The sequence below is a fragment of the Cervus canadensis genome, chromosome 32 (assembly GCF_019320065.1).
Source record: "Cervus canadensis isolate Bull #8, Minnesota chromosome 32, ASM1932006v1, whole genome shotgun sequence".
NCBI classification, from domain to species: Eukaryota; Metazoa; Chordata; class Mammalia; order Artiodactyla; family Cervidae; genus Cervus; species Cervus canadensis.
The window spans coordinates 36,908,040-36,927,105 of record NC_057417.1 but is presented as its reverse complement, the minus strand read 5'-3'; the positions used below and the strand labels follow the sequence as shown (position 1 = coordinate 36,927,105).

Genomic DNA, 19,066 nt, shown 5'->3' with positions numbered 1-19,066 from the left:
TTACATACCATCTAAAGCACATTTGGTTTTCATGCCAACTGAAATCTTATTTTCCCCTATTTAAATGATAGTTATTAGTTGGAGTTATATATAACTGTAGAAGAAATCTTGTTTTCAGCTGTCTGTAGGGTTCCTTATTTTAGGGCAAACCGAGGGGCAGCAAGTATTGTGATGAGGTACAGGTGCATCTGCTTGAAGGTTAGTCCCCCCACCCCCCCCCCAACACGTGTCCCCCCAAGGTCCAGAGTCCTTTGTCTAGGCTCTCACCTACAGAGAAATGGGGGCGACCTACATGTAAGACCTCGATTCTGGGAAGGAGTCGTCCCTGAGGCTGGTCAGCCCACTTCATCCACAGACTTCACCAGGGTGTCAGGTCAGCCCTGGGAGCAGTCGCAGCACCTGATCGTCACGTGGGGTTGGTGGCTGCGTCTCTGAGACTCTCTTCTCACTTATTTCTCTTTTCTTGTGATGGTTTCTCTTGGGTGCTCGCGGCAGTGTCCCCGGGACAGCAGGCGTGCGTGCTCACTCTCTCTGTCTTTTCCTTCTGTGTCTCTTTGCTGTTGTACTTGTTCTGTGCCTCTCTCTCCTGAATTTAGGAAACTTCCTGGAAGGAGCATAGGGTCTGCTGGGGAATCCTTATAGGGGTGAGCTTAGAAAATTCCCTGGGTCTCTCTAGCCAAAGCAGCTCCTCACCTTTATGGTTCCAGGTCAGCCAGGAGTGCATGATGCGGCCCTCAGTGACAAGCCTGCATGGAGTGTGTCCCCCTCCGAGAGGCCCAGCACAGGTAAGCGCCTGGTTCCCCTGCATCCCACTCTGCCCTGGACCAGCACATCGAGATCTTTATCACTGAGCCTGCTTTATTCTTCTGAACTCAGACCTTAAGTTTGTGATCCATAGGTTTGGGATCTCATGAAAGACAGAGATTCTCATGAGTATGTGTGATTTAGTGTTTTCTAGAAAAGTAATTATCAGTTTAAACCAGCCTAATGAAGGATAATGCTTAATTAGCTTGTGGTGAGCAAAGAAGTTAGGAAAATAACGTATGAAGCACCATTCTCAGTTCTGCTCATCCTGAGCCACCTAAGCTTCCCTGTCTGTCTTTGCTTTTCTACACATGTGGGAACATTGCCCATAGTGGACAGTGAAAGTGTTAGTCACTCAAGCTGTATCCAACTCTTTGCAACCCCATGGACTATAGCCTGGCAGCCTCCTCCGTCCATGGAGTTCTCCAGGCAAGAATACTGGAGTGGGTAGTCATTCCCTTCTCCAGGGTATCTTCCTGACCCAGGGATTGAACCCAGGTCTCCTGCATTGGAGGTGGATTCTTTACTGTCTGAGCCACCAGGGAAGCCCACCAGGGATATAAATGAGGAGAGATAGAAAGGAAGACTTTCTGAACTTCTCTTTAACTGTGAGAAAGTCCTCTGAACAGAACAATCTAAAGTGCATAGACTTGAATCGGAGGTGAGGATAAGCAAACTCCAAGATCTGGAAGAGATCATTTTGTTCAGGTTACTCTGTGGGTAGCTGATTTAACCCAGCAAAGCATTAATTGAGTATAGGTTCTGGGTACTGAGGACGTTTCAGTGGACAGTAAACGGGGATCCTTGCCTTAAATGAATTTCTGGGCTGGCTACATGCTTGGGGACAAACAAGCAAGCTGTGGGAGGTAAAAAATGCCCCTGGGGGAAAGTGGAGCAGGTCAGGACATGGGGAGGGGGCCATGGAATTGCAGCTGTAAAGTGTCAGGGGAGACCTCACGAGGAGACTCTGTTTAAGCAAAGATCAAATCAAAGGCACTGGGAAGATGGGAGCTACCAGAGAGGGAAAGTCCAGAAAGGCTGGCAGCCAGGGCCTAGGGTCAGGGGTGAGTTTCACTGAGCAAGGAAGCGTATGAACACACAGGGCTCAAGCTGAGGCAATTCGATGAGCTGGACGGTGGGTCGTATGCTTGAGGGCTTACATCCGATGGAGCCTGTCTTTTCTGTTAAGCAAGAAACGAAGTCACATAAGATTTGGCTTTGGGGTTTGGAGTGAGGGGTTTGAGGAAGAGAATGGCTGAGTAATTAGAGATGGAAAAGTGCCACAGGCCCCAGAGATTAAAAAGACTAAGTACTTTGTTCAGATGCCCGGTAATAAAAGTCAAGGGCGACACTTCATCTCCCCACCAGTGTCTTAAACCTTGTTGCTGGTGATTAAGTGTCTAACTGGATCCTCTGTAGAATTCAAGCACTGTAGTATTAGGAACTGAAGGCCTCCTCTGACATTATAAAATGACCCAGGAATGTCTTAAATGAACTGAGTAGCCCTGTCATGTAGTGGAGAGCAGATGCTCATGCCTGTCACGCACGTTCCCGGGTGCCTGTGCTGTCAGGCGCTGCCCCAGCGCCCAGCGATGGAGGAGCTGAGGGAGCTCCCTGCCCTGAAGCCCCGGCTGTCCCTGGCCACGAGCTGGTGTTGTGAAAGCTTGAAACGGGGCTAGGCCAAATTGAGATGCACTGTTTGTAGCAAATACACATCAGATTTTGAAGACTTGATATAAAAGGAAAGTAAAATTACTCAGTAACGTTCTTTTATGTTGGTTACTTATTGAAATGACGTTTTAGGTATATTGGGTTAAATAGAACATTATTGAAATTAATTCAGCTGTTCTTTTTGCTTTAATGTACTTACTGGAAAATCTTAAATTGCATCTGGGGCTGGCATATTTCTGTTGGACAGTGCTTATCTAAAAGAAACCTATAAAAAAAACCTGCCTATAGGTTAATCACTGTGGTTTTGATTTGAGTTTCTCCAAAATAGCTAATGAAATGGAACGTCTTTTTGTCCGCTTTTGGCTCCCTGTATATCTTCTTTGGAGAGATCTATTCTAGACCTTCGCACATTTTTTTATTTGGGTTACTTTTTTATTTTAATGTTTATTTTTATTTATTTATTTGGCTGCACTGGGTCTTGATTGTGGCATATGGGATCTAGTTCCCCAACCACGGATTGAACCCAGGCCCCTTACATTGGGAGCACTGAGTCTTAACCACTGGAAGTCCCTGGGTTATCTTTTTATTATTGAGTTGTATGTTCTAGATAGTAGACCCTTATGTGATTTGCAAATATTTTCTGTCATTCACTTTCTAGATGCTGTCCTTTGTTGTTACAGAGTTTTAATCTAGTCCAGTTTATTAATTTTTTTTTCTTTTATTGCTGTGCTTTTAGTGCCATGTTTGAGAAACTGCCAAATTCAAGGTCACCAAGATTTACCCATGTGTTTTCTTCTAGGTGTTTTATCATTTTAATTCTTACATTTAGATCTCTGACCCATTTCAGGTTAATCCTTTGTGTGTGGTGTGAGGTAGGGGTCCAGCTTCATTCTTTTGCACGTGGCTGTCTACTTGTCCCAGCAGCAAAGACTGTTCTTTCCCTGGTGAATCTTCCCAGCACACTTGTTGGCTGTACTCATATTAATGTGTTGCTGACAGCTCGACTTCAGTGATCTTTGTGTTAGCACCATTAACTTTACATGCTTGACCCTCAGTCCATTGCTGCGAGTTGTCAGAAGAAATCATACTGAGCCTGAGGTGCTTGTTTTAATGTTGGGTTAAAATTCATGATATCAAAAAAAAAATAAAAATTCATGATATCATTTGCTTTGTATTGCATGGGGTGAAGACTTAATGTCAGATTTTTTCTGGAGGAAGTAAAAAGTGAATTAATCTGAAGAGTGATTTCACTTTATGGTCATTTATTTGTATTAATATCTAATCCCATTCTCTGTAATGGCTTTTATAAGGGGGTAGTTTTTGGATTGATTGTGCTGAGGTCCTCCCAGGATGCTCTTACTGACACTTTCTGCAGCTGCTGGCTCTGGCCTCCGTGCTGTAGGGCACAGCGCTTTCCTCCAGGGTGGATGGAAGCAGAGAGCGTTTCCTCAGAGCCCACCCGGACGCAGCTGCCGCGTCATCACTCTCTACAGCAGGGGCTCATAAACAAAGCATTGTCACACATGAACAGTGACTCTACTTCCAAAATGTCTTAAGAGTCAGTGATCAGAACAGCAACTGCATTCTTCCAGTTCCATCCTTCTGAAACCTCTGCCACTCTCTGGGCACAAAGAAATCTGGCTGGGCAGTGACGTCTTTTCCTCCCCACTGTGGAAACTCCTGTAGGTTTACAGGAAATGTTCGAGCTGCACCAGACTCCAGAGGCGTGTTTAGGAAATTAATGTGAAAGGCTGTTGCATTGAGAACCACCTCTCTTTATCTTTGTAGTGAATTTTCTCCAGTTAAGAATATCACAGGCCCCAGTTTTCATTGCCAGTTACCAGGCAGTCGTTTGTCCCAGGCAGCCCCTCAGGCTCTTCCTGGCCCGCCTCCTTCTTGCCTCCAGGCTTGTTTTGCTGAACAGAAAATGCCCCCCCTCCCACCCCCAAACTAACAAAGAACTTCCAACTCCCTTGACAGCTGGCTGTCAGTGTTTTAGTTTTACATGCTGGAATAGTGTTTCTGATAGAACTCACCCACTTTTTTCTTGTTTTGAAAAACTGTTTTTTTTTTAAAAACTAGCCTATCCTTGTCTGCATGAACCCTTCCCTAAGGAGCTATAGGCCATTCCCAAGAGACTTGTAGAATCAGAAGCGTCCCAGGAAAAGCTGAGCCGCGCAGATGGCTCTTAGAGGAGCCTCACTGGGTAGGGGCTGTTTTAGAGGGGATGATGGAGCTGCCTTTTTGTTTTGCCTCCTTGTGTCCCTGCCAGGTAATGATGACTCTGACATTGACATCCAGGAGGACGATGAATCCGACAGTGACATGGAAGAGAGACGGCTGTCCAAGCTGCATACGGCCATGGAGGTGCTCATGCAAGGTACCCCAGCCTCGCTCGCTCACCCCCTGCCCTGCCCCCGGGCCCAGGAAATCACAGCCGGACTGCAGTCAGGGCTGCTGGGTTTCCAGGCCCGTAAGCACACTGCCCTGTTGTTTATCAGGAGTTTGCTCTTAACCTGCCTAGTGGTCATCTTCGCTGCTGATGCTCTTACCTTTGGCCCCAAGAAGAGCCAGACTTGTTGTAGATTGGTGCTTCTCACAGAGGCCACGGAACATACTGCCTCCACCGAGGAGCTGAATTCTTTCCTTTTTGGGTCCAAACTGGTCTCAGTGCAATTACGTCCTTTATGGTAAGAGAATTAATGCACAGATAAGGGACCTACGTGAACATCTCTGCTGTTAAAACCTGTTTTTAGTTTCTGCCTTCTCACTGCAAAAGATTCAAGCAGTAAAATAACATGGAGTGAGTGTGGGTGCCTCCCTGGGGCCTTCCTCATGTCCCACTCCCTACCCTACAGGGGTTGTGGCTTGGGGCTGGGTCCTTCTAAATTGCCTTTCTGCACATGCAAACACACACACATATGCACACCACACACATACATCACCGGGGGCCTTTCTCAGCCTTCAGGGGAGTGCAGCTCTCTGCCTCTACGTGGGAAGGATGGCTCTTGAGTTTTTGCATAAGTCACACGTAGATGGCACTGATTTCCAGAGGAGGAGTGGAGAACCACTTTGGTAATGATGCTGTTTTGAAGGATAAATTAGAGTGATACTTACTTTTGTTTTTACTTCTGGAAGCACAGATGTGGATTCTAGTACAAGTGACATTGGCCCACAGAGCGAGAGCTTGTCTCTTCAGCAGACAGCACAACCTCCATGTGTTCTAGTAACGGGGTTCAGTGATTTTATTTTTTCCCCTGGGACGTTGATAGGATGCATGTTTATTTTTCCAATCCATGACTTGTGCTCAGATTTCATGGCCTTTTTCCTCTTTTCTGAAGTGGAAATGCAGAAGATCTGTTACTGGTACACTTCTGAGTAGCTGGATGCTCCCTAAGTCAACTTTTCAGTGTGAATTCTTCTTCCCACTTTCCTAAAGGAAAGCAGATCTTGGTGCCCACTTCCTGCCTTGTCTCACAAGGTTCTCATGCTCTCTTCACACTTCTCTTTTTCTCAGGACAACCCAGCAAGCGCGTCGTGGGCACAATGCAGGGTGGAGACACGGACGATGACGTGAGTCCTGACCAGCCCCTTGAGCAGCCCTGGTCTTGGTGGTCCTGGGCCAGCCCCATCACCTAGGTTGACCAAGGAGCTGAGTGCATCTCACCAGTTTAGTATAAGGAGCTGCTTCTCAACCTGGCACGTTGCTGGGTCTGTGGCAGAGCTTGGCCTTCCAGGGAGCTGACCTCTCGTCTTTGCTTGTTGATGGCTCATTTCTTTTCTTTTCAAATGAACATGCTTGCCCTACTTTTGTTTTTTCCTTCTCATTGTTCTTTCCATTCTTGCTTTCCAAAGATGGAAGCAGCACCAGCTCTCTTAGGTAAATGCAAGACTTCCAGCTCCAAGAAGCAGGTTGGTTTTCTTTTTCGCCTCATCCATTTGTGTGTGTGTGAGCTGCTCAGGGCCAGCAGAGAACCTCCCCCAAGAGTGACGCCCGGTGTCCAGGGCAGGAAGCCACTTACGTGGTTTCCACAGTGGGTGATGGAGTTACCTAGAGGTCCCTGTGTTAACGAGGAGGAGGGGTGGATGCTGAGCCGAGACAGGAAAGGTGGTCAGGCCTCTGAACAGTATCCTAGAAAAGAAAGGCTACTGTTGAGGGCTGGGGTCAAGACCAGCTCCATTCTTGGGAGGGGATATAGAAGGCAGGCTCTCCCGAGACCAGGGCCCGGAGAGGCTGTGACATCAGGCTGCCGGTGCCCTCAGCGCTGTTGAATGAAAAGCTGACTGGGGGCCAACGGAATGGGCTCCGGTTGTTGGGGCTGCACCGTTCACTGCTCTGGACCTGCTGCTTTGTTGAGTCCCTGGCAGGGCTGTGAGGCCCAGGAGGTAAAGGGTGATTGGATTGATGGAGTCAGAGACCTTCCGTCCAGGTGAATGCCGTGTGTGTCTGGAGCATGACACTAGCACCCTCACACAGAGCCTAGGCCGATATTCTTCTACAAAAGATCCACTGATTGGGTCCCAGCAGTGTGGCCTGGGGAGCAGTGTCTGGCCCTGCTTCTTATGATTTGCTTGATCATTGGTATAGCGTTCTACTTTTCTGAACGATCACTTTATTTGTAGTTTAAAGTCTCCTCTGTGCCTATTGTTGCTTGTTAATTTCAAGGAAGCTGTTTCCATGCAACACCTTGGATCTGTCCTTCACCTGTTCACTCATTCACTCGCCGGGTCCTTGTTGAGTGCTGGTTACGTCCCAGGCACTGTAAGGGGTTGGGGAATACAGCAGTGAACAGAACCAATCCCCTGCCTCCATGAGGCTTATATTCTAATGGTCATCAAGCAGATACGTCCAGTGTCATCGTGGTAAGAAAAATAAAGCAGGTTCAGGGGAAAGAGTGACAGGGATGAGGGTTCTGCCTGAGTGGTAGGGGGAGGGTGGTGCTTGGGAGGGGCTGTGAGGATTTGGGTGGAGGGCATTTGTCTGATTCAGAAGCGAGAGTGGCGGTAGCAGGAGACTGTTGAGAAGTGGTGTTTCTAAGCTAAGAACCATCAGGTTTTGTTAATTGGACGTGAAGTGTTAGAAATGCCCTGGTTGTGACTTCATTGGCTGAAAGTGTAGTTTTCATTTCCGAAGCGGGGCAGACAGGAGGTCTGGTTTGGTCATTCTCAGAGTCAGTCACCTGCTAGGCATCCACATGCTAGTGCTGAGAAGCCAGTTGTATTCAGGTCTGGACTTAAGGTCTGAGCTGGAGACTGAATTTGGGGGAACCTCCCTAAGACCACCATGAGGGGGGACATGGTTGCTTGGGGAGGGAAGCAGGAAGAGCAGAGGCCCGAGCCAACTCTGTGTCACAGTGGTCGGGGAGGGAGAGTAGGTCTGCACGCTTGGCTGAGAAGATTTGAGAGTGAGGGGGGCAAGCACAGAAGAGGGTCTCGGTGGGGGAGCAGCCTGGTGTTCGGGTCAGGAATGGAGAACTAATTACCTGTAGCATCTGAGTCCATTGACTGTTTCAGTCTTGGGGGCCTCGCTGGGAGAACGTGGCTGGAGGGTGCTGAGAGGGCAGAGAGCAGGGCCTGTGTGAGCTCAGAACTCGCTCAGGGGTTTGCTGTGAGGCCACGGAGAGCAGGACTGAGTAGCTGTGGAGGAGGATAGGTTACATGTTAGAGTGGTTTTTCAAACAGAGGGCAATTGTGCGTTGGTGGGAATGGTCTGTAGAGAGTGACCGACCATCCTGGTTTCCCCAGGGGCACAGGACCTGCAATTTGAAAAAGCTGGCTGAGTTGGTGACCCTCATCTAGATGATGAGAGAGAGAGAATGATTCTTTTAGTTTGCTCCTTACACCCATTTCCTGAGTGGCTTTCCATCCAAAAGCCAAAGTAAGCCCCCCTCCCTCTCTCCAAGCCCCTGTCCTCCGGGCTGCCTTCTGTGATGGGGGGTGCATGGAGGGAGCTCTGGGCCTTTCCAAGCAGATCCATGCTGCTCCTGAGACAGAAGCAGGAAAACCACCTGCAGCACCAGCCTCAGCTCAGATGCGGCTATTTAAGGACACACTTACGTATGTGTTACTATCCCAGCCAGCAGTCTGTAGACCCTGGCCCTGTTCTTATGCCCCACAGTCTGACTGTTTCTCTTCCAAGCTCTCCCTTCACATAGGTTTTGCTGGTTATTGAGCTGCTAGTGAAAAAGCAAGGTAGGGTCTTTGCTGACATGACATCAGCAACCAGAGGGACCCCTCAGCTGACTCACTGTCTCCTCTGCAGGAAGACTTGGAGGACAGTGAGATTGACATGGAGGATGACGAAGACGACGACGATCTGGAAGATGAGAGCGTGGCGCTCTCACCAGCTAAGCCCAGTCGAAGAGGCCGGAAACCTGAGCACCTGGATGAGAGTGACAGTGACTTCTGACCTTCTTGACAAGGGACCTAGGCAGATTAAAACCCTCAGATTTGTAGGGAAAGGGGAAATTGAGGAGGCAGAAGAAAAGAGACATTTGTTGGATAAGCCAGCTGGACTTGTTGTTAATGAAGCAAAGCCTGTTTCTGGTTTAGTTTCCTGGGTGTTGCTCACACATTCCAAAGCTTAAACAGGAACCGGAGCCAGCCCCACAGAGGATTTTTTTTTTTTTTTTTTTTGGCCTTTTCTCTCTCCTAAAATTTGGGAAATGCATGTGTTCCTAGTGATTCACATCCACAGGGCAAAAACTTTTGAGATATAACAGCCAACACCATGTAAGTCTTGGCTGTTATGTTTGTCACACTTTTTCTGTGAAAGTCAGTGGGACCTTCCCAGACTTGGGGCCGAAACTGGGCCCAGGACTCATTGCAGGAACTGTAGGGCAGTCAGGACATTCACATTGTATCATTTTTTGAGTCTAGGCTTTAATTTACTCTGTAGTCTTATTTTCCTTCTTCTGCACATTCACAATACCAAGCTTTAAATGTATTTTACTAACTAAAGTTTTCTGAAAGAAAGTAGCTAATTCATATGAAAACCAGCTTTCCTTGAAGATCAGGCAACAGAGAGATGCTCCAGTTCATGCACACTTCATTTTCTCTCAGAAGGCTGATGTTCCTCCATAGGAAGGAGGAAATTAAGGGAAAAGTGTTGGTACGTATTCAGGTTTCTGACTTCAAAAAATAAACCATATTGAATTTAATAGAATAGCACTAGAAGAATTTCCCTTTTGTGAAGCGAGAAGTGACAGGTATGTGGATTTTGCTTTGCTTTGGTTTTGTTAATACACAGAACAAGCACAGAGGAGTTTTCGTTTACTTTTCAATTATAAAATCAGAAGACTTGGGAAGTTCTTTATCTCAATAAATGTATTTTACACCATATTTTTATACTATTAAGTTTTATTTGAAAGTATAATTATTTGTACATATAACATATAAATACTTCTTCAAGAAAAGTTCATTGATTATTACTGGACATGTGAATTGTAGGAGGCTATGTGATAATTATTCCTGTCTTTGCTTTTTTTTCTGTCTTTCCCTAAAGTTTACATAAGAGATTACTCCTTTTTTGGTAAACATTCAGTGTTCAATTAATTCACCAATAATTTGAGCTATCCCATCTTTGATAAGCTGACTGGGGAGTAAGTGTGTTGGGAGTCACGTGAACCTACTTGGAAGCCATGGCTTTTAAGTACAAGTTGCATCTTCTTGGATGTTACAGCTGTGGTTTAGCTGAATCTGGCCTAACTTCTGTTTTAAAAAACAAAAAATGTATTTGTTTCCCTCATGTGATCTTTCTTCTGATGGGCTTTAATATAGGAACCCTGCCCAAGTCACAGATGATGTGTCCAACTGTTTCTAGGTAACTGTGTCCCAGAATGAAGCTCAAGACTATTTTAAGAAATATAAAAATCATCAGTCCCCAACAAGAGAAAGTTTTCAATGTCTGGTATCAAAAATTACCAGGTGTAAGAAAAGTCAAAAAATGACCCAGAAAGGCCAGTCAATTAGTGGAAAAGGACAGACAATTCTGACTGTATTCCATATATTCAGACAACAGGAAAGTGTGAGCAGGCTGTGAGATGTGGAAGATGGAAAGTCTCTAGACTTTCAGAGCTGCTGGAGGTTTAAAAACCAAGAGGGAAACTAAGAGCAGATTGGACACTGCAGAAGAAACCATTGCTGACCCTGAAGACACAGGGCATGTTTGTCCAACATGGAATACAGAAATGACCCCCAAAGTCCCATTGTGTTGGTTATCCATTTATTGCCTCAGCTTCAAATTCACCTTTTGGGCTGCTGTATGCTAGTGAAGCTGTTGCTTGTCAACCCTGCTTGAGGGCAGAAGGGGGCAACAGAAGATGAGATGGTTGGATGGCATCACCAATTCAATGGACATGAACTTGGGCAAACTCTGGGAGATGGTGAGGGACAGGGAGGTTTGCCATGCTGCAGTCTATGGGGTCACAAAGAATTGGACACAACTTGGTGACTGAACAACAGCAACATGTTAAGCATGGTCAGTAGGATGCTTGAGACACTTTGGAGGAGGGAGGGGGCCCTCCTTCCAATTCTAGTGTGGCTTGTGTTGAGATCCCTGGAGAGCACATTTTGACCCCTGAAGTTTCTCCAGTGCTAGTTTCCTGCAAGGCACAGCTGTCTCCAGCATTTGACTGCTGTGACTTTTGTCCATCACATTCTCAACTCAGCCAGAAACAGTGCAAACCAGAAGACAATATAGCAACCTCTTGAAAGTGCTGAAAGAAAAGACTATCATCCTGGAATTCTATACCTAGAAAAAATACTTTCAGAACCAGTAATCTATTGAAGATTCTTTAAGACTTAAGACCAAATTTCCCTGCCTTCCAAATAATGTTATTTATAGCTGATTCTTTCCCCTCTAGTCTTGGATCCAATCAAAGCTCTTAAGTTGTTAAGACTCTTTAATAATAAAACAGCCCCAGCTTTTTTGTATTTTTCATGATGTTGATTATTTTTAAGAGGTCATGCTAGTTTTTCCCAGACTACCCCTCAATTTGGATTTTGTCTGACTGTTCCTTCATGATTAGATTCGGGTAAACACTTCTGGCAGGAATAGTACATCAGTGACGTGTCCTCCTCAGCCATCACACTGAGGGCACAGGGTGTCCATTCTTCCCATCATCAGTGATGTGGAGTTTCATCACTTTGACAAGGTGACATTTGCAAAATGTCTCCACTAAAAAAAAAATATTATACCTGCATATTTTTTTTTTTTTTAGCTTGTGGAATCTTAGTTTCCTTGACCAGAGATCTAACCCATGCCCCCTGTATTGGGAGCGCAGAGTCTTAACCTCTGGAATGCCAAGGAAGTCCCCAAAATGTCTCCATTTTTATGGAACCTTTGTAAATACCTCTCTGTGGGGTAATAATCAGAGACTGTATGATTTTCTTTCTTAGTAGGATTTCGTTCATGGTTATATCATCCAATGATGTTTCTTACCCAAATACTCATTTTTAAAGAAACATTTGGAACAATAGTTACTGTTGAGGTTTTAAAATGATAACTATAACTTCCATAACCATTTTCCTTGGTTATGTAGTTGAAGAACCCCTGATGTTCATTTGGAATAGTTTTCCTTCAAACACTGAAAGGCATCTGAGGGAGTTTATGCCATGTGGAAGCTTGACTGTCTTGCTCTCATGGGGAAGCTGTAGATGCAGAAGTGCTTTGGGGAACCTAATACAGAAAGTATGAAGACATCGATATTTAACATGCTATTGATAACCACCATGCCAGATTCCAAGTGACATACAGTGGACATAATCTCTGTCTTTGAGAGACTTTGTAATGAGTGAAAGATGACAGAAACCTTGGAGAACTTTTTTTGTCTGCTCCAGAATCCTATAATTAAAGCCTTCCTTTCTCTTCAAAATTTTTTCCTAATTTTTCCATATGACTCTAAAGATCATACTCCTGTAGCCTTTTCTTCTTGAAAAAAGATGTTCCCTCTGTCACTGATGCCAAATTGACACTCTTCATGGGCTTGAAGATGGCAGTTCATTTCAGAGTGAGGCAGTGATTTTATCCAGGGAAGTCATGATAAGAAAAGGTAGGGGCACATTAAAGACCCCAGGACATAAATAGGCACTGACTGGCTTCTTGCTGAGCTCTGAGTCCCGTCCCTGAGTCCCTTGGCAGAAGACCATCCCTTCTCCGTGCTGTAGTGGAGCGTCCATCTCTCCCCTGCCCGGACTGACCCTGGACCAGGAGAGGGTCTCGTATCCTCCTCTGGCAGCTCCTTTCCTGCCTCCTTGCAGAAGACCAGCACTCTTGTGGGTCAGCATCATTCCCAGACCGCAGGAAGGCACCCTTGAGAAATGGTCCTTTTGTTGGAAAGTTTTCAGCTGTGTGTCTACCGGATCCACCAGGAACTTGTTTTGCTCACATTTCCACAGTGCATAAGGGAGCGTTTGTCTTGATAGCCTCCGAGATCATCCTGGCACCAGACTCTCCAATGTGGTTTCCCTGGAGACTGGAAGAGAAGGATCAGGACAGGGCTTGAGAAACTGGCTGGAGGCCTGAAGGTCCTCATCAGTAAGGAGCAGGTGGTCATTACCTGAAACGCTAAACCCAGGTGAAACTTGCATGCTTCCACTGTCCCTCCCATGGACGAGGCTCCAAATGGCCCTCTTGTATACGGAGTTCCCTGTGGAGCTACTGGGGGACTGGGGTCAGCTGGCTTCGAGGTTCAGAGGGGAGGCAGGGCCTGACCTGGAAGCACTTCTAAGGGTGAACCAAGCTGGTGGGAAAGGGCAGGTGCCACTGAGCCCCACTCACTTGATGTGCCGGAGCCCATGGTTTCCAGACAGTGCAGTGGCAACGCATATCGCCCCCTCCATTCCCAAGGAATTCTCTTGAAGACTAGACAGAGAAGAGATGGAGATGCCACAGTGAGCCCTTCAGGACAGAAGGACATGCCCAGGAAGCAGAACGGCACTCTCTTGGAGGGACCCGTCTGGGCCTCATTGGTCCACAGCTGCCATAGCAACAGCCAAGTGGCATTTAACCCCGAGACCCAAGTCTGCAAGCAGCCAGGTCGTCTCCTGCAGGTGCCACAGAGGACATATGACTGAAAATGCGAAAGGGAGCAAACCCATCCACAATACAGACTAATAATGACTATAGTGTCAGCTATTTGTATTTTGAAAAGGGAGCAGCTATGGCAGAAAGCAAGCAGTATGCTATAGGGAGAGTCCAGAAGAGAAGCTGGCTGCTCTGAGGCGCAGGTAGGTCTGTGCAGCCACTCACTTGAGTCTCCGGAGACTGGAATTGACCTTGAGTGCATTCGCCAGGGCTTTGGCTCCAGCCACCTCGATGGTGTTTCCTCTTAAGCTGTTAAGAAAGGCGGGAACCCTGAGGCACAATCTCGGGCACAGTGACAGCTGAGAGGGGAGCCCGGCACCCCTTCAGGTGAGCGTGGGTGCCTGGGTGGAGTCAGCGTGGACTCAGCAACTGTGGGGGTGAGGTCGCTGCTCCCTCACTCCTGGGCACAGAAGAGGGACTGGCTCTGGGGAGCAGAACGTGGGGAGGGCTGAGGCCAGCCCCAGCTGGTGGTCTGTTGGAGCCCTCGTCCTCCATTTTCATTCCAAAGAAAGAGGGGCAGAAAAAAAAAAAGAAAAAAGAAAGAGGGGCGGAGACCAGAGAGGCAGCCCTCCACCCAGAGGTGCACATGCGCTTGGAACCCCAGCACTGCAGGAGCAGCGAGGACCAGACACGCCCGAGCCCCACAGAGCTCGGGCCGGAGCTCGAATCTTCTCACAGGCTGGGTCAGTGGCCACTGCCCCCTCCCCAGGGCCCCTAAATGGCCTGGGGACAAGTTCAGCCTGGGCAAGGCCAAGGAGAAGAGGACCCACGAGTGACCCCCAGGAAAAGAGGGTGACTGGGAGCTGGAGAGGCCAGTGCTGCTTGATCTCTGTGAAGGCGTTGAAGTGATTTCGGAGTTTCCACGGACATGTTCTCCTCCCATATATGATCACTGTGAGTCAACAGCTTGACTTTGTGGGCAAGAGGCTCTAGCCAGAGACTGGAATACTTACTCTAGAATCTCCAAGGTTCTGTTCACAGCCAGGGCCTCCCCGAGTGCCTGGGCCCCCGGAGCACCAATGGAGGCCACCTGGAGACTGTAAGAGGAGACGCAGTCATTGCAGATGGGCAGCCTCCAGCCCTCACACCCGCCAGCCCAGCTCCATCCGCGTTCACCCTTCATCTCCACCACCCCCTTGACCTAGGGCTGAAACTGGTGAAATAGTGCTGAAAGTTGTTGGCTTGTGGTGTGTCCAGAGAATGCTGCATCTCCTGCCCACACTGATACCAGGCAGAGATCTGGACACAGGAGGTGCAGATGTTCTGGAGAGTTTGGGGGACACCCCCGGAACCCCTAGTTCTTATTTTTTAGATGTCTGATGTCCTAATCACTAATATTAAGAAAGTCAAACCCACCTGCCTTGCCTGGGAAACACGGATGTTTAGTGTGGAAAGATGGCTAAGGGCCAGCTTCCTGGGCTGCCGTGCACGTCAGGACTTACTAGAGAGCAGTGAGGGCTGTGTTCACCTTCAGCGCGCTGGCCACCGCAGAGGCACCTTCATCCCCGATGGCGTTCTCCTGTAAACTGAACGCAGAGCCTGACCCCTGGGTGCACGGGACCCGAGCCAACGCTCTGGCAGGACGTGCTGAGCTTGGGCCTTCTAGATTTAAATCAGAGCACACAGCCCATAGTAGATGATCTCTGGGGATCATTGCACCTCCTGTGTGGCCACTGCCCCATGGCCGCCTAATGACTGTGCATCGTGGTCTGGAGTCTGCATGAGTCTAGACCATTAGGCAAAACAGAAATGGACACATGGAAATACTGTGCAAAAGAAACTGGTGTGAGTTTCAAAGCCATCCCGAAAATCAAAGCCCTCAGTCCTCAAGCCATTCTTGCTGGTCAGTGTTTTACAGCTTTTTTTGTTTTTTTCTCTTTTTCCTTCCACACTGGAGGAAAGTGGCAGGCCCTGGGGCAATAAAATGACTAAGAGTTTAGTTCAAGTGGACATTGGTACATTTGAGGGAGCAGTTTGCATTGACAATTTTAGCAAACATTTAAGTGCCTTGGGGACCAGCAAGCCCAATCCTGGCCTCTTAGCACTCAGGTGGGGGAACCTGTGAGATGAGAGTCACCAAGTGTGAGGTGTCCTCCCCAGCGTGGTCACAGAGGCTGCTTGGCAGAAATAGATCTAGACCAAGCCCGTGGGTGAGAGATGGGGGCGGGCCTGGCACATCCAAGGAACCCAGAGAAATTGGGTCAAGTTTCTGGGGTGTGGAGTGAGGCCCCAGGGTTGCAGAGGAAGCAGGACTTCAGGGCCGTGGGAGCCACACTGAGGGCTGGACTCCACTCTGCAGGCACTGGGCAGCCAGCTAAACTTCTTCAGGATGGGGATAGACTGACGTTTGGGAGAGAGCTTTGGCCAGCAGTGTGAGAGGAGGGACTGGATGTGGAGGCCGCGGCGGTGATGCAGGTGAGTGATGCTAGCAGTCTGGACAGTGGCCGTGTGGGTGGAGGGGACTGGGTGGAATGTTGGGAGGAGAAGCAACAGGACTTGGAGATGGGCTGCGGTAGGAGGTGAGAAGGACGGTGATGTTTCTAGCTTGCACAGTTGGTGGCCAGAACCCCTCACACGGTGAGGAACCAAGAAGCAGGCTTGTGGGGGAGGTAAACCGGGTCCACCCCGGGGGAAGTGGAGTGGGCAGTGGACACGGGGGTCTGAAGCTCAAGAGAGGGGTCTGAGCTGTAGATGTGGGCACCTCCAGGACTTCGAAGGGAATTGGAGCCCTGGGTGAGGAGGAGCTTCGAGAAAGAGACATCATTCAGGGGAAGATGACCCAGGACAGGACCCTGAGGAATAGCATGTTCAGAGCCAAACGGAAGGACCTGCCACACAGGGGGTATATCGGAAGCCGTGGGAGCATGAAAAGCAGGTGAAGCTCAAAGGTAAACACAGAGTGTGCACCTCACTCAGCAGTTCTGCTCCCAGGCGTGCACGAGAGAGAATTAAAAGCATGTATCCACACGCAGAAACTTGTGTATGAATGTTCACAGCAGTGTTACTCGTGATAGTCCAGAAGTGGAAGCAACCCAAATGTTCATCAGCGGGTGAGTGGATAAGCATCATGTCTGTCCGTGCAGTGTATTATTCACTCATAAAAAGGAATGAAGCCCTGATACATGCTACAGTGTGGATGGACCTTGACACCATTACACTAAATGACAGACGTGAGTCAGAAAGGTCACATAGTCTATGACTTAAATTTTGTGAAATGTCCAGAATAACCAAATCCATAGAGACTGTAGATTAATGTTTGTCAGGACTGGGGGACTGGGGAGGAAGTCAGGAGTGAGTACTGATAAGTGTGAGGTTTTTCATGGGGTGACTGAAGTGTTCAAAAATTGATTTTAGTGATGGTTGCCCAGCTCTGTGAATATACGAGAAACCAGTGATTTGTACACCTTAAAGAGTGGATTATATCTCAGCGAAGCTGTTATTTTGTTAAAAAAAAAATATACGTATATACACAACACCAAGTCAGATGGAAACATGCTCTCTGGCCCTAGAGCCGAGGAGGCTGTGTGCTGAGGGCAGGAGAACCAGTGGGCAGCAGGGTGACTGACTCTGCGCCTCCCATCCCCTCGGAGGCCCCACTTACTCGAGGCTGGTCAGGCTCATGTTGAGCTGTAGTGCTTGTCCCAGGGCCTTGGCAGCGCCGGCCTGGATGAAGTTCCACTGCAGGCTGGGCATACACACACACACATGACCACGTGGCCCAGGGCAGAGCCAGGAGGTCCTGGGAGCTTCGGGCCACGGTGGGCAGAGCTCCTGCAGCCCTCCCCCAGGCTGGTCCAAGGGGGTCAGCGTGCACTCCGGCTAGTGGAGGGGCCCCCGCGTGGAGCGTGTGACACAGCGCCCACCTCCCACCACTGGCCTCTGCATGGATCGGCCCCAGGAAGCAGAGCAGAGAGCCGGGCACAACCTGCTGAGGCCGTGCCGGGGGCGGGGACCCTGAGCCCGACTTGGCCTCCTGCCTCCCCTGGTTTGAGTGGGGCCCTGCAGCTCTGGGAGGACAGGCCAGCTGGGCACGCCATGGACTCACTGAAGGGACGTGAGGGCGTGGTTTTCTCTCACTGCCTCTGCGATGGCCTGGGCGCCCTGGTCGTGGAGTAGGTTTGCTGTCAGGCTGGGCAGAGGGGAGCAGGCAAGTGAGCCGGAGCCAGCAGTGCAGCCCCCATCCTTGCTCCCTGGGGATCCAGACCACTCCCCTATCCCCAGCCCCACCCCAGGGCTGTGTCCTGTCCGCTGGGATTGCCGGGCTCAGGCTCTCAGGGCACTTGAATGTGCTCCCGGGCGCCGCGCCTGCCACATGTCCTGGGGGTGGGCAGGGGGCAGGCTCTGCTTGGTGGGCCTCCATCCCTGGTCACCTGCCAGGAGTCGGCAGAGCTGGCTGGTGACTCACTCACTCCTGCCCCTGTGCTGGGGACCCCCCCGCCGCCTTGCTCCTATATTGTTGCAGGGGCGCGGGCTCAGGGCAGGGCGACTGTCACCACTCACTCCATCCTTGGGTACTTCGCGGCATCAGAGGGGGATTTGTGTCAGGGTCACCGCCAGGCCTCCCGGCCACCCCCCAGCCACATCCTTTCCCAAGGGTCCGCCCGTCAGCTCCCAGCTCGGGCTCCCCAGGGCCCCGGGGGCATAAGGGAGCCTTAGGAAGCCCCGCCTGCCCCCTCACGTACTCCAGACTCCTCAGGGTGCTGTTGGTGCGGAGAGCACGCGCCAGATCCTGGGCTCCCTCCGGGCTGATGGAATTTTCTCGAAGGCTGAGGAAAGAGATGACCCTGAGCTGCTGATGGACAGAGGAGACCTTTGGTGGGGTCGGGGGGTAGGTGGCGCGGCATCCAGGTACTCAGGCTGTTTAGAAGTCAGGAACCCCAGGTGGACCCTGGGTGGAGGCGGGAAGAGCCTGCTCCGGGAAGCCCCCGCGCAAGGCTTGCCATCCACGTGTTCCCCTGTCCCGGGACTGTCCACAGGAGGACAGACAGTCCAAGAGGAAGAGGATAAGACGCCAGGACCTCAGAGGTGTGAGGGGAGGGGCAGGCTGGCATGCTTGGGTGTCTGCAGTCTTGCCCTCAGGAAGGGGGTGGCAGACCCGCCTGCTGAGGCTGCCCCCCTCCCCCTGTCCCCGTGAGTGGGGGCGCAGGCGGCTGGGCTCCAGCGCCAAGCTGCCCAACCACGGCTCTTCCCCTCCGATGCCCTCGGGGTGGGGGTGGGAGTGGGGGCTTCTCGGCACCAGCCTTTTCTTCCACGTCCCAGAGTCCTTTCAGACCCCCAGCCAAGGAACGGAGGGAAGGGCGGGGCTTACTTGAGGCTGAGGAGCGTCTGGTTGGTGCAGAGGGCCCCCATCAGCGCTGCTACTCCCGGGTCACTGATGGAGTTGCTCTGCAGGCTGCGGACAGAGGACAGGGTGCCCTGGGTGTGGCAGCCTCGGGACCCAGGGGGAGTCCAGCCGGGGTCATGGCACTGAGGCCAGCAGGGGGCTGGGGGCCCTGTGCCACCCCC

General features: G+C 49.8%; 2 protein-coding genes across 11 annotated transcripts in view; one reads left to right on the top strand and one right to left on the bottom strand.

The window, feature by feature from the left end:
• CLUAP1 (clusterin associated protein 1) overlaps positions 1-9,816 on the top strand; it is a 30,584-nt gene extending 20,768 nt beyond the window's left edge. For 5 of the 7 annotated variants that reach the window (XM_043454798.1, XM_043454796.1, XM_043454799.1 and 2 more), the window contains 5 exons: positions 708-785; positions 4,748-4,855; positions 5,993-6,048; positions 6,331-6,387; positions 8,738-9,816. In XM_043454798.1, the coding sequence (XP_043310733.1) occupies positions 708-785; positions 4,748-4,855; positions 5,993-6,048; positions 6,331-6,387; positions 8,738-8,884 (446 nt within the window). In that variant the 3' untranslated portion in view covers positions 8,885-9,816. The remainder of the gene's footprint in view (positions 1-707; positions 786-4,747; positions 4,856-5,992; positions 6,049-6,330; positions 6,388-8,737) is intronic. The other 2 variants (XM_043454800.1, XM_043454795.1) reach the window with 1 other exon arrangement.
• The window catches only part of NLRC3 (NLR family CARD domain containing 3), a 31,037-nt gene continuing 21,787 nt past the window's right edge, over positions 9,817-19,066 (bottom strand). For 3 of the 4 annotated variants that reach the window (XM_043454786.1, XM_043454787.1, XM_043454789.1), the window contains 9 exons: positions 18,870-18,953; positions 18,244-18,327; positions 17,607-17,690; positions 17,163-17,246; positions 15,004-15,087; positions 14,515-14,598; positions 13,727-13,810; positions 13,256-13,339; positions 9,817-12,950 (listed from right to left, as the gene is read on the bottom strand). In XM_043454786.1, coding sequence (XP_043310721.1) covers positions 12,860-12,950; positions 13,256-13,339; positions 13,727-13,810; positions 14,515-14,598; positions 15,004-15,087; positions 17,163-17,246; positions 17,607-17,690; positions 18,244-18,327; positions 18,870-18,953 — 763 coding nt within the window. In that variant the 3' untranslated portion in view covers positions 9,817-12,859. The other variant, XM_043454790.1, reaches the window with a different exon arrangement.